Source organism: Camelus dromedarius, chromosome 5 (genome assembly GCF_036321535.1).
Source record: "Camelus dromedarius isolate mCamDro1 chromosome 5, mCamDro1.pat, whole genome shotgun sequence".
Taxonomy (NCBI): Eukaryota; Metazoa; Chordata; class Mammalia; order Artiodactyla; family Camelidae; genus Camelus; species Camelus dromedarius.
The window spans coordinates 67,714,274-67,732,908 of NC_087440.1; the positions used below are offsets into that span (position 1 = coordinate 67,714,274).

At 40.7% G+C, this 18,635-nt stretch overlaps 1 protein-coding gene across 6 annotated transcripts in view; it reads left to right on the forward strand.

The window, feature by feature from the left end:
- Positions 1 to 18,635, forward strand: part of RGS6 (regulator of G protein signaling 6) — a 479,670-nt gene that overhangs the window by 15,711 nt on the left and 445,324 nt on the right. For all 6 annotated transcript variants that reach the window (XM_010976555.3, XM_010976561.3, XM_010976565.3 and 3 more), the window contains exon 2: positions 6,580 to 6,683. In XM_010976555.3, coding sequence (XP_010974857.1) covers positions 6,600 to 6,683 — 84 coding nt within the window. In that variant the 5' untranslated portion in view covers positions 6,580 to 6,599. The remainder of the gene's footprint in view (positions 1 to 6,579; positions 6,684 to 18,635) is intronic.

Here is an 18,635-nt window from a genome sequence, read left to right on the forward strand (position 1 = left end):
GCTCTTGAGCTTCAGTTTCCTCATCTGTAGAGCGGGAATGGTAATATCCACCTGTTACAGCAGCTGTGCAGCCCTGCCCTGGTGATTCTAAAGAGCAGGCAGGGCTGAGAACCACTGGTGCAGGTGATTAGCATTTGTCTCAATTTATAGATGAAGAAAGGAAAGCTGGGGGAGGCTGCATAGGTGTAAGATGATCGTGGTCACACAGGTCTTGAGTGGCATGGCCAGGACTGAGAGCCAGTTCTTGACACCAGGACCCTGGCTTTCTCCATCACGATGAGTTCCTGGCTATGTTCCAGGGAAGTGAAAGGAGCCCCACCTCAGCATGGCTGCGTATACTGGAGGCAGCAAGGGGCAGGAAGCGGGATGAAGGGATCAGGTGAAGAGAAGGCAGGCTCCACTGGTCCCCAAACCTGACTGCACTTCCAAATCACCTGGGGAATGTTCCAATGATCACTCTCCAGGGACCACCCTAGGCCTGTCTAGGGGATCAGAATTTCTGGAGCATGGCAACCAAGAATCTTTACAATCTCCCTCAGGTGATCCTGAGGCTGCTGGTCTGGTTCAGATCCTTGGACCAGATTTTGGGAACCTTGGAAATTCTACATGAAGTCCTAAAATGATCCAGGGATTACAGTCCAGTAAAATACTGGGTGCCTGACCTCGCCAGCAAAATTGGCCCCTAGGGGTTGAGCTCCAGCCCCTTGTTTTAGGATCTTTGGTACATTACCTGAAACAGACGCTTGAGCTGTCATGGAGCATCTGAACTTTGAGTACCTAGGAGATACCAAGTTGGCAGACTCTGCAATAACAGAAAGTTATTTGTTCTTTAGAGCTGTATCTCTTCCTTCTTCCCCCTTGAGGTTCCTGCCCACTCAGTCAGAGCTATATAAGCAAGCTTGGACTATGGAGCTAGCACACATCTTGTAGATTTTTTTTTTTTTTTTTTGAAGTGCTTAACATTGCTGATGTCAGAAGAAAAATCCATTGAGTTGTAATGGGCTGAGGCAGACAATGTGAATTTGATGTGCTGTGGGGGAGAGGAAATAATATCAATAGACATTCTTATTTGGCAGCATAAATATTCAGACTATATTACAAGCAGGGGTTGGTTCTCTCTCCTGCAAGATATTTCTCTGAATAGGGTTTTCAAGGCGGGGCACTAGGAGTGTCAGGCATGATGTGTAGGGCTTTTAGCTGCATGTGACGCTGGTTTGGGGGCGCTGTAGTATAACTGTAGAGGTCTGCCTCTGAGCTGTGCATCAGGATCACCTGAGAAGCTTGTTAAACTGCTAATGGCTCCATCTCAGATGCATCGACTCAGAATACCTGACTGAAGTGGGGAAGAATTTCTCCAATGATTCTGATGTTGGTGGCCTGGGAATTTCACTTGGCCAAACATTGGCCAAAAACAAGACTGCTGGCCAGTTGCTACATTCATTCTGTGCTAGGGGATTTGTGTGACTTGTTCTGTTCCCTCTTCAAAAGCAACCTTGCCAAGTAGAGGGTTCTCTTCTTCCAGGTGGAAAGCTGGAAGTTTAGGGTGGAGCAGTCAATTAATTGCCAAGGCCACACAGCAGCCTTGGGGTGGCCAGAGCTGAGATGTGATTCCCAGTCTGACTTCTAAGCCCCTTCCTTCTCCACATCATAGAGGTCCTTCCTACCTGCAATGCTCAGCATCATTGTCTGCTGGACCTGAGGCTTTGTATGCTCTGGAGAGGCTGGCATTACAAAGAAAAAGAGCTGGTATTTACTGTAACTGAAGCTACAAATGCAATGTAAGTTTGGAGTGGATTGCAGTCCTGACTTTCAGAAGATTTACTAATCAGATTTTGAGTCATAGATGCTCAACTGTTATTCCCAGGGTCTCTCCTCACTCTGCTTTCCACCATCCCGCATATTCCTTCTTACATAAATTGCTCGTGGATTCCAAAAGTGGATTCCTGAGTTCAGGGCCAGTCCATATCAATAAACCCTGGGGAAAATCTTCATGTATGATTCCATTCATAGATCTCTGTGATAAGGAGCCTTCTTTGAGCAGTTTTAATGACTTGTTATCCAGATGGATGTTCTGGAAGGAGTACACTGCATCTTAGTGAAATCTTATCAGTTCTGTCCTCCATTAAAAATATTTGAGTACCTTCTAGATACCAGGAATAGAGGGGTGAACCCCGCCGAACAAGACTGCCCAGGCAGAACTGGCTTTCTAGCAGAGGAGGCCCCAGATAAACAAGTGAACGGAGTCGTATGGATTCAGATGGGTGAGCATCCCTGTTACTCACTCTCCTCACGTGGCTGTCTCCTACTAAATCTCCTTGAGATCATCATCTTCATGGTTTTTTCCTTCCTGGGTATCTGCCATTTCTGTGGCCTCAGATGTCCATGCTTGTGTTGTGACCTGGGCTGGAATGGCCTCTTCTGCCTCCCCCTGAGTCCCGTTCATCCTTCTGCTCTGATCAGAGTTGCCACCACATCCTGCTCCGTGCTGTCATAACTGAGCACCCGCACAGTACGATGTACTGCTTTTTTGGACATGTTTGTCACCCTCCTGGGTGCTGAACACTTTAAGGAGAGAGCATCTGTGTCTGATTTGTCTTTATATCTCCAGGGCTTGGTGTGGAGTTTTGTGAAAGTGGATGCTCAATGTGTTTGCTCTAAGAATAAATGTTGAGCCGCATGGCACCTAGTGGTGGGCGGTGGTATTACAGGAATTGCTTCACGGGGAGGGATGCTTGACTAGCAGTTCGGTGATTCTTTGAGAAGCTCAGCATGAACATTGTTGTGAGTAGAGAGGATGAGCCAGGATATAGGTAGTGATGGAGGCATAGAGACGCCTTGGAGTCTTCTGGTGAGGTTTTGAAGAAAAGTTAGAGAATTTGAAGTTCTGAGGTTCTAGGTGGGGAGTGGAGGGAACACTAAGGATGCTGTGGTTTATAGCTGATGTCCAGTTGGGGTCCAGAGAAGCTGGGGCTTGACCTGGTTCCAGTAGCTAGTCAGTTTCAGGTAGGAGATCCAGGCTTCCAGAGGGCTTCCACTATGCTGGGACTGTGGTTTGTGACAGATAAAGAAACAGAGGCACAGAGAGGTGAAGTAACTTGCCCCAGATCACATAGCTAACGAGTAGTAGAGCCTGATTGCAGACATAGATCTGTCCAATGACAGAGGCCAGCTTGTAACCACTAACCTATCATGTCTCTTCTTGGAGATTGTGAAATGCACAGTCATAACAATTTGCAGTTTTCCCCTTTTGTTAGCTGTAAACCATTGCAGGAAAATAATATTATTAAAGTGTTTTCTTTCTATTGAAATGTAGTTGAGTGTTTTCAGAAAAACATTCAAAGTTTAAAAATATTAAAATAAAAGTCCTTAAGTTGTTTACTGTGTGTACATACATGTGTATATAAGTAATATAAAGGTTTTGTTTTTCTCCACCACTAAATTTAAAATACTCCTACTCACAAAGTATTTTATACTCTATTGTAATGAATGAAAATCCAGTCCTTTAATTTTAGGAACCCCCGCTGTATAGTCAATGAATGTAATTGGAACATTCTTACCTGTGTAGGATTTGCATCTAGTTCTAACATCTGTTGACATATGGACCAGAAAGAGGTCACATCACTATTTTAGAAATGAGTCTTTCTAGACACAGAAAAGTTAAATGACCTGTCTGAATTTCTTTGTTTTCTTCTTTTTTAAAGTATTTTAAACTTTATTTTTCCTTCTTTTTTCTGTTCTTTTAAAAAATTTTGTCATTGTTGTCGTCGTCGTCTTCTTCCTCTTCCTCTTCTTCCTCTCCGCCTCCTCCTCCCTCTGCTGCTCCCCTTCTCCCCTCCCCTTCTTCCCTCCCTCCCTCTCTCTCCTCCTCCTCCTCCTCCTTCTTGTCTGAATTTCAAAATGAGTTGATAGAGGAACCCAAAATAGAAGCTTTTCTATTACATACTAGACTCACGAAAGTTCCTAACATAGAGGCCATCTGCATTCTCTGAGCAGACTAAAGTCCAGACCCTGGGACAGCTGCCTGTTTTAACACACAAGAATGTTTCCATTGGCGGGGGGAAGGGCAGCCAGGGAAAGGTGAAGGGAGGGCTGATGTGATTGTTTCTAGGTCATTTCCAACCTTCCTATTATTGCACGGTTTTCTGGGTGGAAGATAATATGCTCATTAATGTGGAAGTATTCATTTAAAAATGAAGCAGTAGAAACCCAAGATGGCTCTGTTACATAGATAAATGAAATGCATAAATGGACTCAGTTTTTGTTTTTCATGGTGTCACTTTCTGTGTTCAGGCAAAAGAGCAGGTAAATAAGTAGTTGTTTTAACAATGAAACAGTGTGTCCTTCATTTAACTTTAAAAGCTGCTGATTAGAATAATAATCAGTGTTTCCATGTAGTGCTAAATTCATAGAAACACTGATATTACAGTGGGTAGAGATACAGAATGATGCTCTTTAGTCCTGCTTGTAATCTAACTTTTAAAACACATCCAAATTCAAAAATGAGGAAGCAAGCAACATTCTTCAAATGGGATATTTGGGGCAATTAAATTCTTAGCATAAGTTACAAATTCCTGTCTCTTCTCCATCTTCCGCCCACATTTGTTTTTATGGAATGACCTTTGATACCAACCTATTTTATAATAAAATGTTCTCTGAATTTTATTTTAAATTGAAATGGCCTTTTCTGTCAAGTATGGTATTTATGAAAGTTTCTTTGATGAAAAGCCTATGACTTTTGTGCAAATAACCCAGGCAGGCTCTTAGATTAGTGATAACATTTGTATAGGACTTTTATGGCTTTATACAATACTTTACACTCGATTTATTTGACCCTTACCTGTAAGCACTCAGTGGAATTCACATTTTACTGATGAGAGCAATGTAGGGAAAGGTGACTTGGCAAGGTTCTGGGCACAAACAGGCATTCAACATGTTCACTTTAAAAGGAGATTAACAAAGGGAGCCCAACAGGCTGTTTAACTTGCTCAAGGCTGCCCAGCAAGTAGTGCGTCATACCAAGAATTGAACTTAATTCTTTAACTTAAAAATTCCATATGCTGGCATTGTCTCACTGCTGTCTTTTCAGGTTGTTTAAGAGATCAAATAAAAAATATTCATTTTTCTTAATTGAGATGAAATTCACATAACTTTAATTTTAAGGCCTACATTTCAGCAGCCTTGAGTACATTCATGGTGTTCTGCAGCCATCACCTCTATCTAGTTCAAAAATGTTTTCATCATCCCCAAAGTAGACCCCATATCCATTAATCAGCCGCCCCAACCCCCGTCTCCTCAGATGCTTGTTACTGTGAATCTGCCTACTGTCTCTATAGATTTACCCAGTCTAGATATTTCATGTAGATGGAATTGCACAGCAGATGAGTCTTAGACCCTTCAGGCTGTCGTGGTAGGACACTGTAGGCTGGGTGGCCTTTATACACAGAGATATATTTCTCACGGTTCTAGAGACCGGGAAGTCCAAGATCAAGGCTTCAGAAGATTTGGTGTCTGGTGAGAACTCTCTTCCTGGTTCGTGCATGGCTGTCATCTCACTGTGTACTCACATGGGGAAGGGGGCTCTCTGGGATCTGCTTCATAAGGACACAAATCCCAGTCATGAGGGCTCTGCTCTCACGACCTAATCACATCCCAAAGGCTCTACCTCCTCATACCATCAGATTTGGCGTTAGGGTTTCAACATATGAATTTCGAGGGGACGTAACTATTCAGTCCATAGCAGTGACCTTTTGTGTCTGGTTTCATTTACTTAGCGTGATGTTTTCAAGGTAAATCTATGTTGCAGTGAGTATCCGTGCTTTATTACGCTGTATGGCTGAATTATATTCCATTGAAGGGATAGACCAACTATTCATTAGTTGATGGACGTTGAATTGTTGCCATTTTTTGGTGAATAGTGCTGCTATGAACGTTTGTGTTCAAATATTTGTTTGAACGCCTGTTTTCAGTTCTTAGAAGTAGAAATTGCCAGGTTATATGGTAATTCTGTGTTTAAATTTTTGAGGAACCAACAAACTGTTTTCCATAGTGACTGAACCATTTTACATTCCTACCAACAATGTACAAGGGTTCTGATAGCCCCATATCCTGGGCAGTACTAGTGGAGTTTTTAAAAAAAATTATTATAACCATTTTAGTGGGTATAAAGTGGTATTTCCTTATGGTTTTGATTTGCATTTTCTTGATAAATTATTCATATTTTAATGCATAGAATTAATCATAAAATGAGCTTTGATAAGACAAAATCAACATCAAAATGACTGGCTTCATCTGTCTCCAGGAGATTATTTTAGACTGACATATAAACACCCCTAGGGTACATAATTCTGGGCTGAAAATAAAGAACATGTTGCTTTGGAACTAGAAGAATGTATGTGGATAATAGGACCACAATTATCCCCTAACTTAAAGAATGCTACTTAAATTAATGAGGGAAAATAAGAAATTTCATCATGTTTTATTTCCATGCCACCTGCCAAAAGACACTTAGCTCTTTGCACTGCAAAACTTTCTGTATGCAATTCTTTCATGTCTTAATGGTTTGTTTATTCATTTTTGCAGTGTGAGTGAAGACATCCAGAATGGCTCAGGGATCCGGGGATCAGAGAGCACTGGGCATTGCTGATCCAGAGGAGAGTTCTCCAAATATGATAGTCTACCGCAAAGTAAGGCATCTGGTTAAACACTGGGGGTGCTGCCGTGTGTGTGTGTTTGTGTTGTGTTGGGTTGACTGATGGTTGACAGCTCAACAAATGTTTTCTGCCTAAACTGCCTTGACTGAGAAATGAATACAACTTTCTCTCGTATCCTCTGATTCTCCAATATTAAAATTCAAGGAAGTTAGGTTTTGACATACTTGGTATCAAGAGCTTGAAAAACATGTGGATTAGTTTTTTTTTAAACCAAAGGTTGCCTAAACCGTGCCGATGGACTTGTATTGTCCTTCTGTGTAAACAGCTTAGATTGATGTTAATTAATCAAACGTTCTTCAAACCCATACTGTGCACGGGATCTGGTCTGGATGCTGTGGAGAACACAGAGGTATGTATGTAGTAGATGTTTTACAGCTGGTAGGAGACGTAGGACGTACGCAAATAACTGTTGCAGAGCCTAAGTGTGAATTGCCAAAGGAGGATGTTAATGTAATCTCAGAGGAGGGGCAATTACTTCCAGCCGCAGAGGTCTGCCAGGGGCTGTGGAGGAGTGGCTTTGAACTCAGTTTGAAAGGATCCATAGATCGCTTTATGTAGAAAGCAGACGGGAAGAGCAACATTCCAGCAAAGACAAAGAGCTGGAGGAAGTGAAGGACCATCAGAACCAGCTAGCTTGGGCAGAGGATGAATTACGTGGAGTAAATGGAGGTGAGATTTGAGGAAGAGAGTCTGGATGGAGCCAGATTTTAGAATGTTGAGTTGCAGGCAATTAATTCTTAAGAAACTTTAGTGCTGGGAGTTGTGAAATCAACATTTCTTTGGGATTATGAACCTTGCCGCAGTGTGCCAAGTGCACTGTTCCCAGGGTAGGTTGGAGGCTCTAGGGGGATGTGTCTGTGTCTGTGAGAAAGGTAAGGAGGACACTAATCTAAGGAGGGAAAATGCCCCTCAGAAATGAGCAGGACTGAACAGAGGGATTAAAGAGTTGAATTAACAATGATTGGAAACAGAATGAACAGGAAATTAGAAGGCGAATAGAGAGTCAAAGATGACTGGGTTTTTGGCCTTAGGTGATAGAAGGCATTGGTGCTATTAACTCGAACTGGGGTATTTGGAAGAATACATTTTAAAGAAAGGAAATATGGCACATAAGTTTTATCTGTGCATGTGTTGAATTTGAGGAAATAATTGCTGCTTTTTACATACATTTTTAGTGTTTGAATGTTTGTGAAAATTTAACCTAACTACATCACATATTAACAAGGAAAATGAGTTCACGCTCATTCATTTCACTAAATATTTGCGTTGTCTGCTGGGTTCTGTGTATTATGCAAGACTCTGTGTTCTATCTATGTTAATCATGTGCGCAGTGTTGAACTAAATATTCCCAGATGCTCAATATGGTGAATTTTTCTTGTCTTCTTGCAAAAATAGAACTCTTAAACTATTCTTGCTTTCAGCACCAAATTCCTCAATCCTTTGCTTTGCAAAAGAATGCTTAGATAACCCATCTCTAAGAGAGATGCTTATTAAATTGTAATAAAGAAAAAAATAGATTAATGGAGCTGACCAAGTAGTGAGGCATATAGGATGATAGAAAGACATTTATTTATGATTACTTTTTAAACTCACACCAAAATAGGAGACCTGGTGCCAAGCTTGTAGGAACATGGAGTTTAGAGTCAGACCTGGGTTAAAACTGCAACTCTGCCACTTCCTAGTGGTGTGACCTAGAGTCGGTTACTTAACTTCTGTGAGTCTCTGTTTCTTCATCTATAAAAGGAAAAAAAAAAGTGGGAGGAAGGGTCGTACCACATGGAGTTATGTGAAGATTCATTTGGATAAAGTAAATAAGGCATCTTACACCCAGCTTGGCATAGAAGTGGTCCATCATGAATGTTTCTTTTGCTGTTATCTTTCGGTCTTGTAGAGACAGTGACACTGGGAGAGGAAATAAATTATAAAAGGTATAAATGCTGGTACTGTCAATAAGATGACTAAAGTGCATTCAGACAGTGAGCTGCTTTTTGAGACAAAGGAAAACAATGCAGATATTTTTAGGTTATTCAGGAGATTGCAAATCAATGGATTATTAAAGGTTAATAGGAAATATAAAGGTCATGTGATCCAAACACCTTTCCACAAGAATGTTTGGCATTATGTTGAAAGGGAAAACCCCCTACAGTTTTGTGGGAACTTGATTTTTACTTTTTAGGTGGTAGCTGGGGACTTTCCATTGTTTTAGTTTAATTTAGCAACAAAATTGTCAATTGCTGTAGTTCTTCAGGGAAATGACCACAAGTCATTTGGTTTCTATCTTAGAAATCTATCTTGCTCCCTCATGACAAATCTGTGGGAGCGGGCTATCTATGTGTTCATGTTATTTACTATAGTAGTTAATTGCTATAAAAGGGACACTGGATCTGTTCAATCTCTTAGGAAGAAAAATACTGCCCAGTACCGGTCCAGGACTTGGAGTCATTCAAGCCTAGTTAATTTGACTCACTTAAGACATGGGATATTCACCTAGTTCTCTTCTGTAGACTGGCCATTAGCTGTGACCAAGACTTACCTACTGCAGGACACTGTCCTCAAGGGGTAGGTGAAGACTGACTCTTGGAACCAAGGTTGATTCAAAACATTTCCTATGGAAGTCCTCTTATGTAATGGTTCATTCAAGGTCATAGCTATAAAGCCAAACCTTTTCTCAGAGGTCCACAACAAAAACTTACATAGAAAAAAATGTGCAAATGGTGCTTTTCAATTTTTATTTTCTTTCTCTTGCTTGTTGTTTCCTTCTCTTGTCAGATGTTTTCAGTGCGAAATTTTTGCTTGGACTGTGTTGTGTTGATTCAGATGCTGACATTTAAAAAGCTAAATCTAGAGAAATGGAGCTTTTGGGTAAACTTCCAACTAATAAGTGGGGTGATTATGTCCATAATGTTGTGACTTTTAAATACCATTTAGGATGGTAACCTAACATGTAAGTAACGATGGGTGGGTTTCTTAAGCCTACACTTTTCGGAATACTCTCCATTTTCTTTTCATGTTTTCTATGTCATTAACTGTGAGAAGTTGTACTTTCCCAAGGCATGATTTATTTATTGATTTGAGCAGACTTTCTAATTTAGTTTTTTATCCTTCATATTCACATTTTGAATTGGAGGTGTGCATGAAAAATGTATTGGTCATATTAAAATCTATTTAAAGGAAAGCCTTAATTATTCATGAAGTCACCTAGACCTGTTAACTTTTTTTTTTAAACATTCCTTGATCCAAAAGATCCTGGGGTCATTGAATTGCCCAGTGTAGTGATGATGTTTGAACTTGGCTGTAAGTCAGATCATTTAGGGGTGCTTTACAAAAATGCTGATCCTCAAAGGACATCCCTCTAAGGTGTTTTTATTTAATAGATCTGAGTTTTAAAGTGCTCTCAGGGGAATATGATGCCCAGCTAACTTTGAAACGCATTTATTTGGTATCTTTTAAAATATCCAGGTGGAGTATGCATTGCAAAGTAACAGGGAAGTTGGTGTTTGATGTAGTTTTTTGATTTCACGATTATTTGCAGATCTTTCAAGATGTAGAGGAACTAGGCTCTTATAGAGTTAGAATTAAGGAATTTTTGTAGCTTCATCTGAGAGATTTTCGTCAATCCCCTCATTTTGTAGACGGGAAAACTGGAGTTTGGGAAGGATGCCAAACTTGCGGAAGGTTACTTGGCAATTTCCCAGGGAACCCGTGATTGTGTCTAAATAACTCCATGGCCCCTGTTGGTGTCCTTTCTCCCATCATGTTTTCAACTACCGACTACTATTACTACGTTGTTAGGGCTGAAAACCATTGGTTAAACTAAGTAAATGAAAATACCACACAGCAAATCTTTGGTTTTCAAGGTTACTCTCAGAGATGTGTCTGAACGTTTGTAATGTTAAGGTTTCATTCTACTTGCTAGTGCTCTTGTTTCTTGGGAGGAGATTTTCTGAAATATTTACTCTCTTTTATAACTAGGGATTCTTTTGAGTGAGAGTAGGTTGCTTTCTGAGTTTATTTGGTTCTTGGAGTGGTAGTAATAATGTCTCTTGACAAACTTCCAGCTCGACTGGTAATTTGATTTGGTAGAACTCTGGGAAAGTAAATGGTAGGTGGGCAGAGAAAATCGTAGCTTAACGTGACCTAGTTGTGGGTCAGGAGGTGGTACAGCGTGATCGAAGATGCCAAACGGGGGGCCGAGGACCACTGCTTTGGTTCTCTCAATGGGGAACTTCATCTTCCTGGCTCTGTTTCTTATTTTGCCTTCCTCCTTCCCAACTAAAAAATACTTCTTACACAAAAAGAACATATTTAGTGTCTACATAAAACAGAACGAAGCATGATAAAATGAACCCTGTTTACCTACAGGGGGAACTTAATAAATAAACTTACAAAATACTGTTTTGGCTTCATTTCCTCTTATATAAAATGGTGGGATTGGACTACGTTTGGGCCCATCACCTTTCTGCAGGGCTTTCAAAGTTTTGTTCTGTAACTTTCCGATCTTTCAAAAGTTAATACACTTCCTGGATGTCAAAATGACGTTGTGAGACTATATGTGTATTTAAGGGCCTTTTGAACTTTCCTGGAAGAATTTTAGAGCATTCTAGGTAACCTAAATTGGATTGAGATTAAGCCTAGTGTCGTTAGGAAGCAGCAGAAAAAAATTGTAGTGGTAATGATTTAACATTCAGCAGTTACAGTATCTTCTTGGTGGTGACCTGTTTCTTCGGCTCGCTAGTAACATTGATGATACTTGTGCAGTTGATATTTTGCATTCCTGACTGTATGTTAGGCAGAGAGCGGGAACAGTGTTTAAACAGCACTAGATGTTGTCAGTAATACATACTGTCAGGGATCAATTAGGAGTTTTAGAGGAAGAAGAAAAAGCCAATGTCCTTGTATGTCAAAGACACTGTAAAATAGCCTTGTCATCGTTGGTTCCCTCCTCCTGGTAGTTTTCAGTTATTCACTTCTTTCCTGCTGGGTCTCGCCTTTGTGTAATTCGGCTATCCCAAGGTCACTTTCCCCAGTGATCTAGGACCCTTGAAGTCCTGGGCAGAAGGTGGTTTAGGCATACTTCCTAAAAGTAAAGGTAGCACTATTTTAGTTAGACAGGCAGGGGTTACCAGCAAGAAGGGGAGAAAAAAAATCTCTCCTGGAAGAGGTGAGGCTGGCGAGGAAACTCAGAACAGGATGTTATTCTGGAATTCACTGAAGGCAGTTGTAGAAGCCAGCACAGCTGAGAGTCAGGGCATCTGTGAACCCTGGTGACCAAGGCGTGATCAGGATTAGAAACTGTTTAATTAGTAATTATGTATTGAGTGTCATTTGTGTGCCAGACCCTGTTAGATGCTAGGAATGCAAGCCGAATACCGTTCCCTGAATGAACCCATGGGCTAGTGGGACAGAGATGGGGTCACAACTGTGGTTGCAAAGAGGCTGGCTGAGGGGTCTGGGAGGAGGTAGAAGGGTCAGGAGGCCCACATCAGGAGAGGCGATGATGATGTCATAGAAGACGTGCAGAGGATTTGGCACCTGCCTTAATTCCTGAAAGACAAATAAGAATTAACCTTGCAGAGGAGGGGAGAGAAAATGTGGAGGCAGAAGGACCAGCACATGCAAAGGGACAGAGGTGTGATGTTGTCTGCTGAGTTCTGGAAACTTCAAGTGCCTGTTTTCCTGGACCTAAGTTTCTGTGATGAAGGCTTGAGAAATAAAGCTGGAGAGGTAGATTAGGGCCAGATCATAAAAGATCTTACACATCAGGCAAGGCATTTGGACACTGTGCACGCGTCTTCCCTTTGTGTCTCCATACCCACACCTCACTCCTCTCGGTGCCTCTCACTGCCCCGTGCGGACCACATCTGCAGGGCTCCGGGAGCTCTGGCATTCAACTGAATTTGGTCAACAGGAGCCTGTGGAGAAAGAGGAGGAAGGAAGAAGAGCGAGGTCAGGGTGCTTCTTCCCCCGGCTCCCTCTCGGCAAGGTCTCACACTGGCTGTGTCCCTTGACCGAAGGTCACTGCTCCTCTCCAGGCAGACTGCTCTTCTCCTCTGGATCCTGATACCCTTTCCTCTACTCATCCTTTTGGGCCTCAGGATGGTTCTAGTGTGTTTTTGTTATCTATCGCTGTATAACAAATTACCCCCAAACTCAAAGGCTTCAACACAACACTCATTGCCACCGTTTCTGTGGGTCTGTAATCCAAGTGCAGCTTGGGTGGGTCCTCAGGCTCTCAGGTCTCTCAGGGTCTCTCAGTTAAGGTGTTGGCTAAAATTGCAGTTTCATCTGAAGGCCCGACTTGGGGCAGGCCCACTTCCAAGCTCTCTCATACGTGTGGTTGTTGGTGGGATTCAGTTCCTCGAGGGCTGTTGAGTGATAGCCTCTGTTCCTTACCATCTGCTGTCTGGAGGTCACTCTCAGTTCCTTGTCACCTGTGTGTCTCCACAGGGTAGGTCACAGCATGGCGGCCTGTCCCATCAGAGTGAGCACGGGAGAAGAGGCAGAGAGGGGGTTGGCGGCGGGAGTGTCTAATTTTATAACCTCATCTGGGACATAATATCCCATCCCTCTGGTTAGGGGTGAGTCACTGGGCCTAGCCCTCAATCAGGGTTTATACAAGGGCACAAACACCAGGGGGCAGCGATCCCTGTGGGCCACCCTGGAAGCCGTTTACCACACGGCGCTGCGCCCACGAGCCAGAGGTTCCTGAATGTTCCCTTGTGGTTCCCGTATACCTACCACTTCTTTACACCTGGTCCTTTTTGAAGTAAACCTTCCTTGAATTGTTTCGTATTTTATGTGCCTTCTGTTTACTGATACGCCTCTGACTCAGCAGGTGGTATCCCCAAAGCAAAGGGAACCCACTGAGACCCTGTTTCTTCATAAGGAGGTTCTCCCCGAAAGGATTTGAAGCAGGGAAGTCATACGTCCAATGTGGAGAATGGGTGTGTGGAGGGAGGCTGGGAGAGAAATGACAGGATCAGGGAGCAGAGGAGCAGTTTGGAGATTTTATAGGGATTCAGAGGAGGAAGAAGTGCCGTCCAGAGCAGTGGCAGTGATCACGTGGATGAAGGTGAGCGCGTGAGGAGGAGGTAGATCAGCAGACTGGGCGACTGATTAGACGCAGGGCAGACTTGAGGGTGAGGAGGGGGGAGGGGGAGGGTCTCTTCCCTGGGTTATGCCTGGGAGTTGTCAGAAGGTCTTCTGGGACCAGCAGAATTTGGAATCCAGTAACTGTAGAACTGGATTACCTGCCCCTCTCCTTGTCTGTTGATAAATCCAGAGCATCATGGAAAGAGCCTGTACCTGGACCAGGATACCTGGGTGTTTAATCGTCACTGCCCACTGGTTCACTTTTCGCCACGCGCAAGTTGTTTCTAAGTTTTATTAAGTCCAGTTTTGTCACTTGTGAAGGGAAGGGTTAGCTCCGCTGAATGAACTCAAAAGTACTTTCAGGCCTAACAATCCAGGGCTTTAATAATCTACAATAAAGAAATGGACATTTTATTATCTGTTTATTCTTACATAGCCTCCTTTACTTGCTTGCTTTTTTTTTTTTTTCTCCTTTGCTTTCTTCTTAATTTTCTTTACGAAGTTTATCCAAGCAAAACTTTAACAACAGGGATGTCAGTATGTTTAAAACAAATGGTTTTTGGTCTTGAACATACGGCTGTCTTTCTTTCATTCATTCATTCTTTCTTTTTTTAAAAAAACATTAAGTAAAATTCCCAAGTATGAGCTACAGAGAGTGTTCTGGGTAACTAATTTGATTGTTCAATCTGCACTTTAAGATTCCCTTCATTAAATGTTCTGAAGGTTTTTTAATTGCCTTAGGGAAAAACTGTCCTGTTTTCCTTTTCCCCAAGGATTAACCTTGTGAGGGGGAACAGCCTCACATCACATTATCTTGGCTGGCAGGAGACAGGAGTGCAGGCAAGTCCGAGACCGGTGCTATCTGTGTCCGCAGATGAAAGGGATGGTATTTTTAGTGTGAAGAGGAGTTCAGTATGGTTTAATATGATGTCTTTCCATGAGTATAACTTTCTAATTTGAAAGCCTTTGGTGTGTTTAAGGCTTCCTTTCATTTTTTTCACTTTTTTTCCCCCTCATATCATTTCAGAGAGTCTAGGATTTTCCATGTTGGCAGACAGTTCATTACTCCAGCTGTTGCTACTCCTGTATCCTTACACTAAGGAGAACTTGAATGGCCACAGAGTAATTTCCCCATTCTCAGGATTTTGAACAAGAAAAACTAATAATAAATATCTGTGAAAAGAAAATAACTGTGTTAAAATCATGGGGTAATAGGAAGATTATTTAAAAAAAAATCTGTTTGCCAATTCAAATCAAACCTGAAAATGGACAATAAAGGAATGGAAAAAATATACAAAGATGTAAATCTAAGTATAGACATACACTCACTTCAAAAGAATATCCATACCTCGTTGGTGAATAATATCCAAAGATGGAAATAAATCAAATATCTCTTGAAAGAGAGTTAGTTAAATAATTATAGTGGAATAGGATACATATTTGGGATGATCCCACAGTTAGGTTACCAAACTTCTGCTCTAGTAGACCTCATAATTGCCCTGAAGGAGCTGGTTACTGACATCCTGGGATATGGTCAGACTGACAGTTCTTTACTTTTGTTTTATTTTTATTTACAAGACTTTACCATTTTTGTTCTATTTGCTCCCTATAATGGTTATGTAGATATATTAAAATTATCATTACATCGCCTTTTATTGTTTTCTGCATCTCTGTACTTACATCTGGGATAATTTTTCTTTTGTCTAAAGAACTACCTTTAGTGCAGACATGCATTCTCTTAGCTTCTGTTTGTTTGAAAATGCCTTTGTTTCATCTTCTTTTGTTGAAGGATGTTTTTCCTAGACACAGAATTCTAGATTGTTAGTTATTTTCTTTCCACACTTAGATGATAATTTTCGTTGCCTCTTGGCTTCTGTTGTTTTTGTTGGGAAGCTACCTGCCAGTTTTATTGTTAGTTTGTTGAATGCAATCCCTTTTTTTAAATTGAAGTATAGTCAGTTTACAATGTTGTGTCAATTTCTGGTGTACAGCATAATGTTTCAGTCATACATATACACACATATGCCTTTTCATATTCTTTTTCATTATAGGTTACTACGAGATATTGAATATAGTTGCCTGTGCTACACAGTAGAATTTTTTTTCCTTTTTGACCTTTGACTGCTTTTAAGATTTCTGTCACTCTGGTTTTAGCAGTTTACTATGAGGTGCTATTTTCTTTTTATTTATTATCCTTAAAGTTAATACCACTTCTTTGATTGGTCCTTGGAAAATTCTCAGCCATTAACTTCTGAACTATTGTTTATGTTTATTTTTCTCTTTTACTCTTCCTGGGATTTTATTAATATATTATGAACTTTTCTCTGTGTTTCACGTGTTTCTTATGCTCTTCTCTGTATTTTTTGTTCTTCTTTGTTTCAATATAGATATTTTCTACTGACTTATCCTCCAGTTCACAAATTCCTGGCTTTATTTTATCTAATCTGTGGTTAAATCCATCTGATTGAATTTATAACTTTAGTTTTTGCTTTTTTTAAGTTCTAACAGTTTCATTTAATTCCTTTTGATAGTTTCCAGTTTCTTGCTAAAATTCTCTGTTTTGTTGTTTAATTCCTTAAACATATTAATCATAGTTATTAAGTCAATACCTGATACTTCAAAACCTATATCTCTTGCTGGGCTGTTTGTATTGTCTTTGTAATTTTTCCTAGTTATTTTTTATTAAATTATGGACATTGTTTCTACAACTAACATTGGAGAGAGAATTTTTAAGGCTCTGGGGGAATGTTATCTTACTCCAGAGAGGACCTAGTTTTAATTGTTTCTTTTCCCCTCTTTCTGTTCGTTAGGCTAGGGGCAGATTACCTTAATCTAATCAGATACAGAGATTCTGTGTAGCTGGATTTTAGTTCTTGTGAGTCCTAGTATATTTCGAGGTCACCTTTACTCTTGGGTGGAAGCTCTTGTGGTCCCAACAAAAACCTTAGATGTTCACTCAGATTCCTCGTCCTTGGGGTACTCTGGTCTTCAATTTCTGTCCCTTAAGCTCCATGAGACTGTGAAAAGCACTGATCAGCTTCTCAGTCATGCCTTTTGCTTAAGAAATCAGCAATGTCCTTGAGAGGAAAAAGAAACTCCAATTGCCAGGCTCATCTTAGCTGACTTCTTTCAGATCTTGGTCCCAAACACTTACTGCCTTGGTAGCTCTCCTATGCCTTCAAACATATTTAACAAAACCTTTTTCAGCCTTTCTGGTTCCTCTCAGCAGGAGGGTTATTCTGAAATAGTTTGTTAGCCATTGCTCACTCCAGTCTAGTCCAGTTCAGATCTGATATTCACTTAACTAATTACATCTGCAAAGGCCCCATTTCCAAATAAGGTCACATACACAGGTACTGGAGGTTAGGCCTTCAACATATCTTTTTAGGGGACACAGTTCAACCCACAATAGTTTGTAGTTTTTCTCTGCCTTAAGCTTAGGGCTCCTTACAAAAACCAAATCAACAAGTAATGTATTGGGGGTGGGGTATAGCTCAGTGGTAGAGTGTATGCTTGGCATTTATGAGGTCCTGGGTTCAATCCCCAGCACCTCCATTAAAAAAAAAAATGACACGCACAAAAAACGAGTAGCGTATTTATTGACCATCTGTTTCTGGCACAGGGCTGTGCTTAGTATAGCACATGGTTCCTATCCTAGACAATTTTCCAATCTAGTTGGGGACAACAAGAGTGGTGCAAGATAAAGGAAGAAAATAAGCATTGATTGGCTATCCTCTGTATACCAGATGCTGTCCTGGGTGCCTACCTACACTGACTCATTTAGTCATTAGAATAACTGGTTAGGTAGGTGGTGGCCACCCTATATTACAGATGAGGAAACTGAGGATCAGAAGGAGTAAACAACTGGTATTGGGATTTGAACCTGGGTTTGCTTTCTTTTAAAGTCTGTGGGTTTTTTTCTTTTTTAATAAATTGAATTATGTACCAAAAAAAGAAAAAAAAAAGGATATCTCAAGGCTGTTTGTAATTAACTATGGGAGTGTTGGTGTGGACGGGATGGGCTTACAGCGGAGGAAGAAATTTGATGAGAAATGACTTGAATTGCATCTTTAAGAAAGGGCAGGATTTGGTCTGGTAGAAAAAGAGCTAAGAAATTATTCTAGGTGATGAGAGCTGTGTGAGCAAATGCGAGGTGATAAGAAAACATAAGCTATATTTGGGAGATAGTATCTTTTATAATACTAAATCTAGGAGTTGTTCCTGATGTGATAATAGCCTCATTCTTCATATGGAGACCCTGGAATAAGAAATCATAAAACATTTTTAGCTCTGAAACTCACATGGCGAGATACCGATAAAGTTGCGCTTTCCGCCACCTGATTTTCTTTCCTCTTTTCCTTTTAAAAAAACAATTATATTCCGTTTTAAAAGTAATCATTGAATTTTGAAAGAATCAAAGCATGAACTGTAGAAAAAACATCTCACACATTCCTACCATGCAAATATGACTTAACATTTTGTTCTGTTTCCTCCCTGGTTTTTAAATTTGTATCAGTAGCATACATATGTTAATCTTATGGACAATCAGAGTGATTTTATGTTTCCCTACCATATCCCAAGCATTAATCTGTGCCACATTATGTTATCATTTATCATAGTTTTAAAAGTTGCATAATATTCTGAGGGGATAACGTACCAGAATTTAATTACTCATTCTCTTGTTATTAATGGCAAAGCTTAGAATTCCTAGGTCAAAAAGCATAAAGTGTGTCACAACTCCTGATATATATTGTTTTCTGAAAGGTCACTTTTGTTTTTTGCATCGATAGACTGGGCTTCCCTGGCTTGTGGTCCAAGTTCTATGTCAGTGAA